General features: G+C 38.0%; 1 protein-coding gene across 9 annotated transcripts in view; it reads left to right on the top strand.

Annotated features, from left to right (window-relative positions):
* Positions 1-7,754, top strand: part of myocd (myocardin) — a 117,766-nt gene extending 110,012 nt beyond the window's left edge. For 4 of the 9 annotated variants that reach the window (XM_035406680.1, XM_035406679.1, XM_035406685.1 and 1 more), the window contains 8 exons: positions 478-606; positions 1,233-1,504; positions 1,886-2,039; positions 3,402-4,424; positions 4,752-4,898; positions 5,432-5,557; positions 6,149-6,206; positions 6,641-7,754. In XM_035406680.1, the coding sequence (XP_035262571.1) occupies positions 478-606; positions 1,233-1,504; positions 1,886-2,039; positions 3,402-4,424; positions 4,752-4,898; positions 5,432-5,557; positions 6,149-6,206; positions 6,641-7,203 (2,472 nt within the window). In that variant the 3' untranslated portion in view covers positions 7,204-7,754. The remainder of the gene's footprint in view (positions 1-477; positions 607-1,232; positions 1,505-1,885; positions 2,040-3,401; positions 4,425-4,751; positions 4,899-5,431; positions 5,558-6,148; positions 6,207-6,640) is intronic. The other 5 variants (XM_035406681.1, XM_035406687.1, XM_035406682.1 and 2 more) reach the window with 4 other exon arrangements.
* Positions 7,755-13,707: the final 5,953 nt, after the last annotated feature.

Below are 13,707 nucleotides of genomic sequence, written 5' to 3'. Positions count from 1 at the left end.
GAGATTTTTTTTAAAACATCTGTCTTCAATTAAAGCAATGAAGTAAGGCTTAAGTTTGAGTTCCTTATCAATGTCTTTGATGTTTACCTGATGGATGGTTTCTTCTGTGCTACAATCATGTTTAGGAAGGGCCTTAGTGATATTTTTCTTGCCAAATGAAAAGTAGAAGAATAGAACTTCCCAGAACAGTAATGTTATTGTTCTGGGTAAAATTACATAGCCATTTTATGAGTAGATTTTCAGCATTGCGTTTATTGGACTGATTTGCCTTCCTCAAATAACCTAAACTAATTGTTAAAATGTTAACATAAAACAGCAACAAAGTGTAAAGGTTTCATTCTGACATTTAATTTGGAAACAGAATTAAATGGAACTTAATCATGGGACATGTTTTATAATTTTATTTCTGTGCGCTTTGTTCTGTATTTGCTCAATCACAGACTAATAGTGGCAATCCTCACTTTTATTATTTTACAGGGATTTCAAAACAGGGAGATAAATGGCCATATTTCTTCCCCTAATAATCAAACGAGCCAAGAAGAAAGCCAACCTATGATGAACAACAATGAACTGACCCCACCTGTACCTGTTCCCGCAGTTGTAAAGGTAAGGACTGGTTAACATCTTCTGGGTCAAATGCAGTGTAACAAATAACTCACAAGTGAATCATTCAGTACTGTAATTACTCACTGCAGTTTAATGAGCTTTGTTTAATAAAGAAGGGGTTTTAAACGAATGTGGGAGAGGCAGGTCTATTTTCAGTTATTTTACAGTGCTGCGAAAAAGTATTTGCCCCCTTCCCAATTTCCTCTATTATTGCTTATTTGTCACAATGAATGGTTTCAAATCTTTAGATAAAAGGTAATATTAGTCAAAGGAAAACTGAGTAAATACAAAACACATTTTTTAAATTATTTAATTTATTCACTAAATAATAATTTAAAAGTGTGTTTTGTGTTTACTCAGTTTCCCTTTGTTTAATTGCATTAAATCCCTTTGTGACAAATATGCAATAATAGAGGAAATCAGGAAGGGGGCAAATACTGTTTCATGCACTGTATCAACAAGACCGATTTTTCTTGTATGATAGATACATGAATTGCATAGCTTCTGGACTCTATGTTATCATTTTATGTACACATATGTAATATGCCATATAAGCAGCAGTTTTGTAGCTGCATGTAGTTATAATTATTAACATATATTGTTTGGTCACATTTATGGTCCTGTTGATGGAGCAGTCAAAATCATCTGACAAAAACCGTCACAAAAAGCTGAAGGACACTAAGCCCAAGGTAAAGAAGCTCAAGTACCACCAGTACATTCCGCCAGACCAGAAAGCGGAGAAGTCGCCTCCCCCGATGGACTCGGCCTACGCCCGTCTCCTGCAGCAGCAGCAGCTGTTTCTGCAGCTGCAGATCCTCAGCCAGCAGAAACATCACCACCACTCCCAGCAGCGCCAGCAGAACTTCAGCTTCCAGCCACTGCACTCACTACCACACAAGTGAGTAACATTCAACGATCAAAAGCCACAAGTAGTACACACAGGTGTCCCTCTCCCAGATCCTCCATGCACTATTTCCCTGAGCTGGACAACTAGTGAAATATGGAGGGAAGTTTACTAGAATAGCATAGAACATGTTGTTTACCACATTGATGGTAGTGGCAGGTGTCAAGAGATGATACTTTTTGTTTTGTGCTCCCAGCATACTTTTTGACATAAAATTATTTAGTCCTTACAGCAGCTGTTTTCTCTCAAAAAATCTTTGCCATACTTGAGAGATGAGAACTGCAGTTTATCTTTATTTATTTTTGACCTTGATACAGAGACTAAAGGTTGTTCAGGCTGTAAAATGTAAATATTGTTTTGTTGCATAAACTCCAGGCAGTGCAATGAACAACTTGCAAGGAATGTGAATGCTTCCACAAGCACCGTGACCAGTAGTTCCTCATCTCCTGTGAAGACAACTTTTTCTGGACAAACCAGCATTTCACCAATGAAGCCAGGACCTTTACCCTCTAATCTGGATGATCTTAAAGTATGTACAATTCTGTTTATATTTTAGAATGCAGTAATATTATTGGTAATATTTAGACTTTCAAGCCAGAAGCTTGCCGGAGATTTCGAAGTATGTGTATCATCTACAGACACTAGGTCATCAGTAGGCCATTATAAACACAAATCTGAGCTTCTTTCCATTATATATGGTTTTCATAAATCATAAAATTCACAAGCACATATTTTGTACTGCAAGTAGAGGACTGAAGTTCTTTTAAAGGCATACTATGCAGGATTTCTTTCCTTGATTCACTCCTGTGTTTTCAATGAAAAATGTCTCCTTCTCCATTCTCAACCCCGCCTACACCCCCCAAGATGATGAAACTCACACAGCAACAAACTAGATATTTTGTTCTGGCTAGCTATGTAAAATAACATTGAAGACATTTCTTTCAAAAATACAGCAGTAGCTGCATTCATACCAGTCAGGCAGTCACAAATATGCCAAATTGCTCTGCTGACATATCCAATAGCAAAAATTCCCACTGTCATATGCAGCAAAGTTACAGGGTGGCTATATTTAGCTTAGTGCTGATGGAACAGACTTACACTAGCCACTCCTAGCACAGCAGCAGTGGTCTAGCCACTGCTAGTACAGCACTTACTGGTCTGTAATAGACAAACTGCAGTCATATCGGGGAAAAAATCCCTAAATTATATGGGATAATAGGCATTTCCGACTGGTGGGCTTGCCCATATTACCTAGCTAATGACCACTAGCTAGCCCATATGAGTCGAGAGAAGTGGATTGGAATCTTTTTCTCCAGCCTTAAGTTGTTATTTTATAAAATATCGGACCCGCAGCAAATTCTCATGCCATCACGGTTAGCCAGCTAATGTTACCATACATAACTGAATTTAGTTGGCTAATAACGGCAGCTACCTAACGTTACCAAACGCTGGCCAGCCACCTGGTTAGCTTTAGATTAGCTACCAAGGCGGCCATATCTTTTCAGCACTAACCCAGCTGAAAACACACCACTGTAGCCACGTTTCCTCTTCTTCTCCTTTATCCTATATTTCATCACATGCTTTTCAGATACAACCCACAAAGAAAAAAGGGCCACGCCAAGAAACATCCCAACCACTTTTTAGAATAATAAATACAAGCTGACAAACAATGACTGGGCAGAAATGAATGCAGAAAATGATTGCAAGTGCATCATAGTAATGACTAAACATGGCTGTTCTGCAATATTTCCAAGATGAAAATCCCTGCATACTGTAGTATGCCTTTAAAAAACTACAGATTGATCTTTTGATGTATTTATGATACATGTATTCTGTGTAACTCTGTATAAGACTGTTTCTTATCCAGTGATATATTATGTGCCCCTGACAGGTGTCTGAGCTGAGACAGCAGCTGAGGATACGAGGCCTTCCTGTATCTGGCACTAAAACAGCACTCATAGAAAGGCTGCGGCCCTTCAAGAACCCCAATGCGAGTCCACCACCCAGCTCCAATGACATCACAACCGTTACCTTTCCAGTGACCCCCACTGGTTCTCTGTCATCGTACCAGTCTTCAGGTTCAACGGGTACCAGTGGCTTCTACCCCTTCTGCAGCACCAGTACAACTCCACCCATTTCACCGGCCTCATCTGACCTCTCGGTCAGCGGGTCGCTGCCAGACAGCTTCAGTGACGTCACCATGTCCTCCCCCCAGTTCGGCCTGCAGCCCTCCCCGTCCCACCTGAGCGCAGACGAGGGGCTGGCGGCCAGTCTGAACGGGAGCTGTCTGCAGGGGGAGGCCGAGGGCCTGGATGCGGAGAAGGACAAGATGCTGGTGGAGAAGCAGAAGGTGATCGAGGAGCTGACCTGGAAGCTACACCAGGAGCAGCGGCAGGTGGAGGAGCTGAAGATGCAGCTGCACAAGAGGAAGCACAGCCACAGCCAGCAGGATCTGCAGGCCTCTCCCCAGCAGCAGCACCACCTGCAGGCTTCACCCAAGCACCAGCACCATCTGCAGCCTCCGCCCCAGCAGCAGCATTTCTTCAGCGTGTCCATCAAGCAGGAGCACGTGGCCTCCAGCTGCCCCCTGTCCTCGAAGCAGCTGAAGAGCTCTCCCAGCAGCTGTATGGAGAGCCTGGGCCACGGCGGGCCACCCTCCCTGCCCGGCCTGGCAGGCCCTCGCTGCCTGGACCCCTCGGCCGGGGGCAGCCCCTCCACGCTGTCTGCCTTCCTCAGCCCTCAGTGTTCCCCTCAACACTCCCCTATCGCTAAGGCAGCTGGGAGCCCACAACACAACAGCCTGCCCTCTTCCCCCCACAACCCCTACCTGCTGTCCATCTCTTCAGGCACGCTGGGTGCGGAGAGCCAGAGCCACTCTCCACAACAGACCGGTGGCAGGCCACAGGCAGCACAGGTACCTGCGCTCTCCCCAAAGACTAAGATTTACACCAGAGAAAATCACACGACCAGTAATAACCTGTCTGTTTACTTAGAGGATGGTTTCAGATGTCACAGTATTGACACTGATACTTTATTATTAGTTGAGGTAGAGGAACTGATCAGTTGCACTTATGGAGTATCTATGACTGTATAGCTTTTTGAAGTATTTTCATTTAATAATAATCTTGTCTTAATAGTAATGTAAAGTACGGTAAAGATGCAACTGCCAATTTAATTCAACTGGTATGATTTATAATTTATAATCTTACAATTGAAAATGAAAAAAATGTTTGATTTACAGACCCAGCAGAAGAACATTGGCCAGCCTGTGAACTGCTCCTACTCACCCGAACAAAGGAGTTTACAGCCACTGTTCCCCATTTCTGCCAACAGTGGCTTTAACCACAGGGATCACTCAAAAGCAAAGAACTCAAATATGCAACAGAAGGTACGTTTCTATAAAATACAGCACTGAGGAAACAATCACATAGCAATGATCAGCTGACATAATTAATTCTTCTCATCGTCATCTATACCAAGAATATGTGCCCAGGGAAGTATACCAGCCATCACATCACTGTTTTCTGCTTTTCTTTAATTCAGCACCTTTTCCTAAGCCTGTTGGGGTGGATTACTGGGTGACACTGGACAATAAACATATTTTACTTCTGAAACGGCTTCAATCTTTGGAGCCTTCCAGCTGAAATTCTCCAGACGCACAGTCACATACAGTCCACCCTCACATCTCCTCTTTGTTATTCTGCTGTTTCTTGTTATCAGGCAGCAAGAATTTGAAAAAGCAGTCATAGGAAACCCCTCAAAATGACTGGGTCAAATCTGTAAACAGATACAAATGCACTTTCTTATTTAACAAAAAAGTTCATACTACAGTTACAGACACCACATGCAGCTTTCCGGCTCCTTTTGAGTTCCCTTCTGTGAGCAAAAAGCGTAACGTCTTTGATCTATTTCTTCATGTAGATGGCAATATTACACTCTCCCCGGCACGTGGGTCAAAAGTTTCCCATCTCCTCTGCTACCTGCTGTAGCTCAGATTCTGCATCAAAGATAAAACGGCCCCCCTGCTATGAAGATGCAGTAAAGCAGGTAAACTAAATTCAGCATTCAGCATAAAACAATCCAGAAAACAAGATGCTCCTTTCTTCATTCGAGTCCTGTGACTAGTGGCTGGCCTGGAATCTTTTCAGCTTTACCTCTCCCGCACTGCTCACTCGTTTGCTTTCCCTTGCATTCTACTCCTGCTCTTCTTTTTATATAATCCCTTGTACATGTTCGGATTTCAGACAATCTTGTGTCAATTACTTACTTGAATCACTTGTAGTCCTGGTCATATTGGGCGACCTGTGAAATGGGAATACTATAATACCAATATGGTATACATGCTAGGACATCCCTAACATTAAATCCTAAATTTTAATGGGAAGAGCAATATCAATATATAAATATTATGCTTGATGTTAAACTCTGTGCTAAACCTGTTTCTTAAACAATGCTAATTTATGACATGTTACATAACATTAAATTAACTTATTACAGACTATAAATCCTTTGCCTGCATAGAGAATGATCAGTCTTAAATTCCAGTAAATTTACTCATGTTTGTAAATGAAATTAATAATTATAAAGGAAAACAATGAAATCTGAAAAGTGTCCAATGTACTCTTATTCAAATTTCAGCAGTTGACCAGAAGCCAACAGATGGATGAACTTCTTGATGTGCTTATTGAAAGTGGAGGTGAGTACAACCTAAAGGCTAATATGAATGACTGTTTAATCCAGCAGTTTATGTGCATGCAGGTACAGTAAAATAGCATACAAAAAAGTGATACAGAAAAAAATGTTTTTCAGCCAAATAAGGTTTTTTGAAGAAGTAGTCTTGTTATTGGGACTGACCAATATAAACGTAGAGAAGCAAACCTCCTGGTTGTTTTGAGGCACTACAGCATTTCTTCATGATTGAGTAATGTTTGGGTCTCTGTGGTGCATGAATTATTGCCTCATAAATGAAAACAGTTTGGGCTCGACAGCCGAAAGGGGTGCTTTCCCGATTGCCTACAGCACGTTTGACGCAGGGATTTTTTTTTCCAAATTGAAGAACATCCAGATTTCACTCCTTTTTGGACATTAAATCACAACCTGTGCTGTGATTTTTTCCCCCTTCTTTTCAAGAAATGCCAGCTAACGCCAAAGAAGACAGGCCCTGTGTAACCAAAGTTGTGCCTCACATTACAGTTTCGTCAGGAAGCTCCAGCATCCCAGTCCCCAGATTCCACAGGCACTATGAGCACTTGTCCCCATCCCAGCTCTCCTACGAACATGGAACCGGCAATGGGGATGGCCACCTGGAGGCCTTGTTGAACAGTCCCATGGGCAGAGTGGGCGAGATCGTGATCCACAAGATGGCCTCTGAGGAAGGGCATGTGGAGGACACAGGGGAAGGCTTTGCAGCTGCCCGCCAAGAGAAACTGCTCAACAACCGTGAAATGATGGACACGCCAGTGTCCCCAATGGATGCCAGGGTGTCTTCAGTCAATGAGGGCCAGGGGCTCAGTATGACTTTCACAGAGTCACCATGGGAAACCATGGAGTGGTTGGATCTCACCCCCCCGAGTTCTGCAACAGGGTTCAGCTCCATCCCCCCAGCTGGGCCCAGCATCTTCAACACGGAATTCCTGGACGTTTCAGATATCAACTTGAATTCGGCCATGGACCTTCACTTAGAGCAGTGGTGAACGGGAAGCACTAAGCACCAAAACAGAGCAGCCACTCACAGACATAGTTAAGAGTCACAAATGTATTTTTACTGTACATCCTGATATTTTTATAAAAATGTACTGGCATAGAACAACAGCAGGGGCTTTTAGAATATCTTTGCCTTTCTGGACATGATGCACACAATTAAAGTGGGCAGTCAAAAGTTACATAAACAGTTACATAGTTACAAGTTACATATGTATTTTAAAAGATTCTCAGCAAAAAATCTAGCAAAAATGAAATTACGCCTACGTTGGACAACTATGCTCAGTTGCAACAAACAGCGTTCACTATGCAATTAGTTTTGGTCAAAAAAAACTTGAAAAGCCACATTTCAGTATTATGACTGTGCATGGTGAGGAAAGAATGCATTTAGTTTACTGGAAACAAAAACTTTAAACTGAAAAGAAGATGTCTTTATTTTGGTTTTCGTATTGGCAAGAGAAATACAAATTTTCAATGGTATGAAGATTTTTGTAAATAGATTATTATTGGCATTTGTAAAAAATAAAATAAAATAAAAAACAAGCCAAAAAAAAAAAAAAAAAACAAACCTATTAGACAAGTAAAAGTATGCATTTTAGTTAGCAAGGTGACTCAGAGCACTTCAGCTGAATTCTCACAGTATACAAATGGTACTTTTGTACTTTGTAAATATGAGAATGTTCACATTGCACATTGAGTAGTGTAGTAAAAGGTTGTCACTTTGTATTTTCATAGTGTTTATTTGATGGAATAGCATTTTGATTGCCCTTCCATGCAAGTATTTTATCACTTTTTTATTATTTTTGCTTGAAGCTTGAATATATTTATTTGCTACACTGCAGTTGGACTAAAGTGTATAGAAAACACATATATTTTATCAACACTGAGCTTTTTTTATTGTCACTGTTCTAGAACAAAACAGGCAATATCCTCACTATGTAAAAAAAAAATGACTGTGGAGAATCCAGAATAAGAAATGTGGGCCACCAGTTTCAGTTGTCAACACATTCAAAAATATTTAAGGATGGGTTTTTTAAATTATTATTTTCACTGAAAAGTCATTAGTTTGAATGAAATTTGCCATGTGTAACAAAAATGTGTTGAAGCAGACCAAAAGATAATGGAGATCACAGATTGACACAATAATGCAGGGAGATGGAGTCCTTTGTCAAACACTGTGTAATGATCGGATGACTTTATGTTCCTACCATTACATATGATTCATTGGTCTTAACCTGTATGTCAATTTAAAGAAATTTTGAAATGCTTTTAATTGTGCCTGGAACTACTCGAATTGTGACTGCCATTACATTCTGGGATCAAATTTTGTCTACAGTTTTGATGTGATTTTTATATTTGATACTGACTAGTTCTCCATCTTCTTTTAGCCAAGTATCTTAGAAGAAAATACTTCTCATATGTATTTATTATTTTCTATATTAGTATTTATATGACATTCCTATATGAAAAATTGGATTATTGGTGATCTTCAAAACCTGAAACCTGCCATTTTAACCTCCCCACATTTATTCTTAAAGGTTCACTTGAAAATCATACTTTTATAGACATACCAAATCAATTATTTATAGAGTATATTTTTCTAAAAATCAGGTTTCTTGGTCAAAAGCTATGCCAGCCTTACCAGCACTCATCTGTATGGTCTTGTTTTTGCAGGTTTAAATCAATGGTATGCACACTCCCTGAATTAACTGGTACTATGTGACAACTAAATGGTTTCATTCACCACCAGGTAACATTTTGAAATCATTTCATAAGCTGGGATGATTTCCATTGTTAATGGGGGGAGAATGGGATTTTGTAGTTATAAGCAGTATAATACTGTTAATCCACTTGTTTGCTAAAATGGTTTCAAAGACTATATTTAGATAGGATAGATTGTGCGATCACTTTATCCAGGCAAACAAAACGTAAAATAAAATGGTAGTCGCACAGTAGTTTGGTCCAAATGCATATCCCTTAAATTTCTGATCACAGCTACAAAACATCACAAATAAACAATGAAAACCTAGGATGAACTTTCAATGAATTTATTTTTATTCAACAAGATTCACTCTTTTCAATCCATAGGACCTTTGCAAATGCAAATATATGCATCTTAAACTCCAAAAATACATAGTGCCCTAAAAGCAAAACTATTAACGTTATATTGGTATCCATTTCTTACTGTACCATGTGTACATGCATGTAATTGTTTGTCAGTCAGACCAATAGCTCTGAATTATTTTCTTTAACACTGTAATGGTGTAAACTGATTAGGAGCTCAAGACATTTTTTTCATCTGAATTCCATTAAAGTGTTTTAAAAGAACTGACCTTTCGTTAAGGAAAAAAATCTAACCATAAACCCCTTTTCCCATTCATTTTGATTAAAGAAATTGTAAGTGGAACTTTTGTAATTGGAAGCTGTTTTGGCTGGTTCTTATAATTGAAGTGCAACATTACACACACCCAGAACATACTATATCACACTGCATTATGTGTGAAACAAATCACTAACACCAATCACAAGCCTCTAAACCTCTTAGACACACAGCATATGAATTGAAACCATGAACTCTGTTGAATCTCTTATAAGATGAAAATCTACTTTGTTATAATGCCCAAAATACTTCTGGTATAGCTTCATTTTACTATGTTGGAACCCTCTGTAGATTAGATATATTTATCATAAGCTAATGCGTTATCCAATACTCGTTTCATTGACACAAGGGTAAGGGACATTTTCTCATTTTCAAAAAGTGCCTTTGACCTTCCAAATGCAACGTTTACAAACACAACCATCTCTGATATCTATAATGCTTTAAAAAAACCTTTAATCTACATTCTTAAAAAAAGAACAATGTGTTACATATAAATGAGTCTATCTATGAAAAATTTTAAAATAAGAAATCAGTTAAAAGTGAATACGAAATTTCAATCAAGTGCCAAGACTGAAACATTTTAAAAATCTAAATTGTATGAAGCAGTGTGGTTATATGCAGTGTATGGAATGTTCAGACGTTTTGTATGTAGAGCGTCTTTGTACAAGGCTTGACTGAAGTCGTATGGTTTGCAGGCCTCCTCTGCAAAAGAGACCACAGGTCTCAGTAGGGCAACCTGCTTAAAGGTTTTAAAAATGAAGTATCATAGGCTTTGGTAAACTTGTTTCAGGAGAAAATGTAACTAAGGGAAGGAGAGTGTCATGCAGTTTTTGGGTGATATTTGGATATGGTTCTGTTCTGATATTGTACATTGCTGTATAGATTTAAAGTGCAGTCTTACATTCAGAACAAATCTATTAAAAATGACACACCCTTTTGGGTTTCCTTTTTCACATATATGTCACACTACATGTCTTTCTGTGGAAAAAATGTGTCTTTTGTAAACCCCAGAGAATTGAGGATGCCTCAGGGTAAATGTCATATTTGATTATTCAGATATTGACTTTTTGCAATGGGAGCAAATGCTTATCTTATATGTTGTGAAGCTAAATCTATAATGTGGTTATGAGTAACATGTTTTTTGATTTTGAACAGGCCTGTGAATATTTTTGCAAAATGCCACTATCACTCCAAGTTAGGCTTTCTTTGCCAGTTCTAGGTTTTATTTACGTGAATTTCATTAACAAGTGAGATTAAAAGTAACAACACTTTACCTTCTCACTTCAAAGAGGCTAACTGGCCGAACAGGATATACAGCAGCTTTACTGAGGCACTTTCAAGAAGTCATAATGTAGTGTTCTGCTTCTTACCTTTAAAACTGTTGATACACATTCTTGGATAATGAATACCAACTGTGATATACCCTTACAGAGAATATACCTTGTATAACTTGTAATAAATTGTTGTAAGGACAGGATTACACAATCTTCTGAGATGAACCAAGGAATAAATCTGACAGAAAGCTTTCTTGTTGCTTGGCCACTGAACTGTTTTTGAATGTAAACATCCTCAGTATTTGTCTACACCACTGTATTATTGTAGATGAAAAGACAATAAATTTAAACACAATTTCATTTCTATATGGTGTGTCTTTCTTTAGAATCAATGTAAATGTGTACACCTACATAATGTGTAGACCAATTAATGTTGAATGTTGAAGACCAATTAATTTGTCAGGATACACTCTTTTTTCAGTTATGTTAGGCCGGATACAACATTAAATTACATTACATTACATTTATTTAGCAGATGCTTTTATCCAAAGAAAATCAGTGTTCTACTTGACTGCATGTTTGATTGTTAAGATTATGTTTTTGAGTTAGTTAATGGCAATGACACAACCCTTGCTAAGCAAATCCTGCTTCCTAGGACAACAAACAGTAAATGGCTAAATGCATATTGTATCAGTTAAATTAACTAGCTACAGTAGTTAATCTGACTGAAAGTAGGATTCAGAGGACAGGTATAAATTTAGACATTTTTCAAGTCTTTCAGTGGGAGCTGAACTAGTTATGCCTATAATTTACAGATCTAGTATATATTTATTTTAAAGATATCTGTACATAAAATATTCATATGCAGAACATGGATATATAGTGGGACTTGGACCTTCAGCTTTAAAAAGACAATTGTAATCAATCCTGATTTTGTTCATATGATCTTAAGATTCACGATCATTAATATGAAAACATATCCTTGTTGGGCACCGGAGTATGTGGAAAAGTTCATGCTCAATTAAAATGAAATGAACAGTATATTTTATTTTGACTTGTTTTTCTCCTGTATGATGTGCCAAAAATGGTGCCATTGTCTCAATACTATATAACAATGAACAGAGGAGCAAACAATTCCCAGATGGAAACAGTATTCAAACACAATGTCAAGGAAGAAAACTACACTTGTGATGTTCTCAAAGCCTGCACTGCCATCTGCATTTCACTGGAATCATTACAGTTTATCAATAATAATAATAATAATATAATAATAATAATAATAATAATAATAATAAGGGCGGCACAGTGGTGCAGTGGGTAGCACTGTCGCCTCACAGTAAGAAGGTCATGGGTTTTAATCTCGGCTTGGGGCATTTCTGTGTGGAGCTTTCATGTTCTCCCTGTGTCCGTGTGGGTTTCCTCTGGGTACTCTGGTTTCCTCCCACAGTCCAAAAACATGCAGATAGGCCAGTTGGAGACTCTAAATTGCCCATAGGTATGAATGCGTGAGTGAATGATGTGTGCGCCCTGCGACAGATTGGTGGCCTGTCCAGGGTGTATTCCTGCCTCTCGCCCAATGCACGCTGGTATAGGCTCCAGCACCCCCCACGACCCTGCTCAGGATAAGCAGGTATAGATAATGGATGGATAATAATAATAATAATAATAATAATAATAATAAAAAACAAATAATTAAAATCATTGTAGTGGTCTACAAATAAGTCTCTTGATGTTTTTAATAAGTTTACCTAATAGAATATCAACAATGAAAAAGAACAAATGTAAACTAAAGGTAATCTAAAGGCCACTCAATGGCTGAATTATGTCATCAGCAAGGCATGCTCAAGCTTGTCACATCAGATTACTTACAAACATTAGGCTGCAATCACTATTTCATTTAGACTTTAAATATATATATATATATATATATATTTTTTTTAATTAAATTATTTCTGCTGTAAAATCACTGACTGCCCCAGTATTGGGATCCGTCTTATGCTATTTTACTCTGAGCAGTTAGAGAAAGCATTGAATTTCAGCAGAAATTGCAATGAAATAGAGACAAGTTGCTGTCCATTGGCATGATAATGTAATAAAACAGTTTATTAGATTTACTGGTCTCCTACAATAAATCAAAGCCATATGGATCTACGGACCAAATACTTTATAATTCTTATGGCTTAGTACTAGATTTGAATTGTTTTAGACTTAATGTGTGAGGTAAATGGAAGAAGTAGACTACTGCTTTGCAGAAAATAACTTTCCTTACAGTGAACTGTTTGGCTCATACTTATTAAAATAGCAATGGAATGTATTTAAAAAATAAACAAATAAAAAGCTTTCAGAAAATAAGTAGTGCAAATCTTTTAAAGTACAGTATACATTGGCATATACTAGCCTGTATTAAATCAATATATGTCCTTGGTCAAAGTAACTGTAATAAATGAATGAATGAATGAATGAATGAATGAATGAATGAATGAATGAAAAATCTGAATGAATTTAATCGTAAATTAAGGACAAATCTGGAATGATGCCAGTGCCAGTTTCTCTTGGCCTTGGAAATTCTATCCTAATCATTTATAGACTAACTCATTTAAGTCTATTACCATCATATATTTTCATAGAATGCAGGTAGATTACAGATTGTGGAAAAAATTGTGCAATTTTAATTTAATATATATTTTTTTCCATGAAACCCGAGAGGCATTACTTACCAAACTAGCATAGTTCCTCATTCCGACTTATAAATATAAAAATATCTATAATGATACAGAAAAGCTGACATCATTGAGAGTGTAAATTACAGGAAATCACCACCATTTCCATAATGTTGACATGAA

Source organism: Anguilla anguilla, chromosome 2 (genome assembly GCF_013347855.1).
Source record: "Anguilla anguilla isolate fAngAng1 chromosome 2, fAngAng1.pri, whole genome shotgun sequence".
In the NCBI taxonomy this organism is placed as follows: domain Eukaryota; kingdom Metazoa; phylum Chordata; class Actinopteri; order Anguilliformes; family Anguillidae; genus Anguilla; species Anguilla anguilla.
This window is presented reverse-complemented; position numbering and strand designations above follow the sequence as displayed.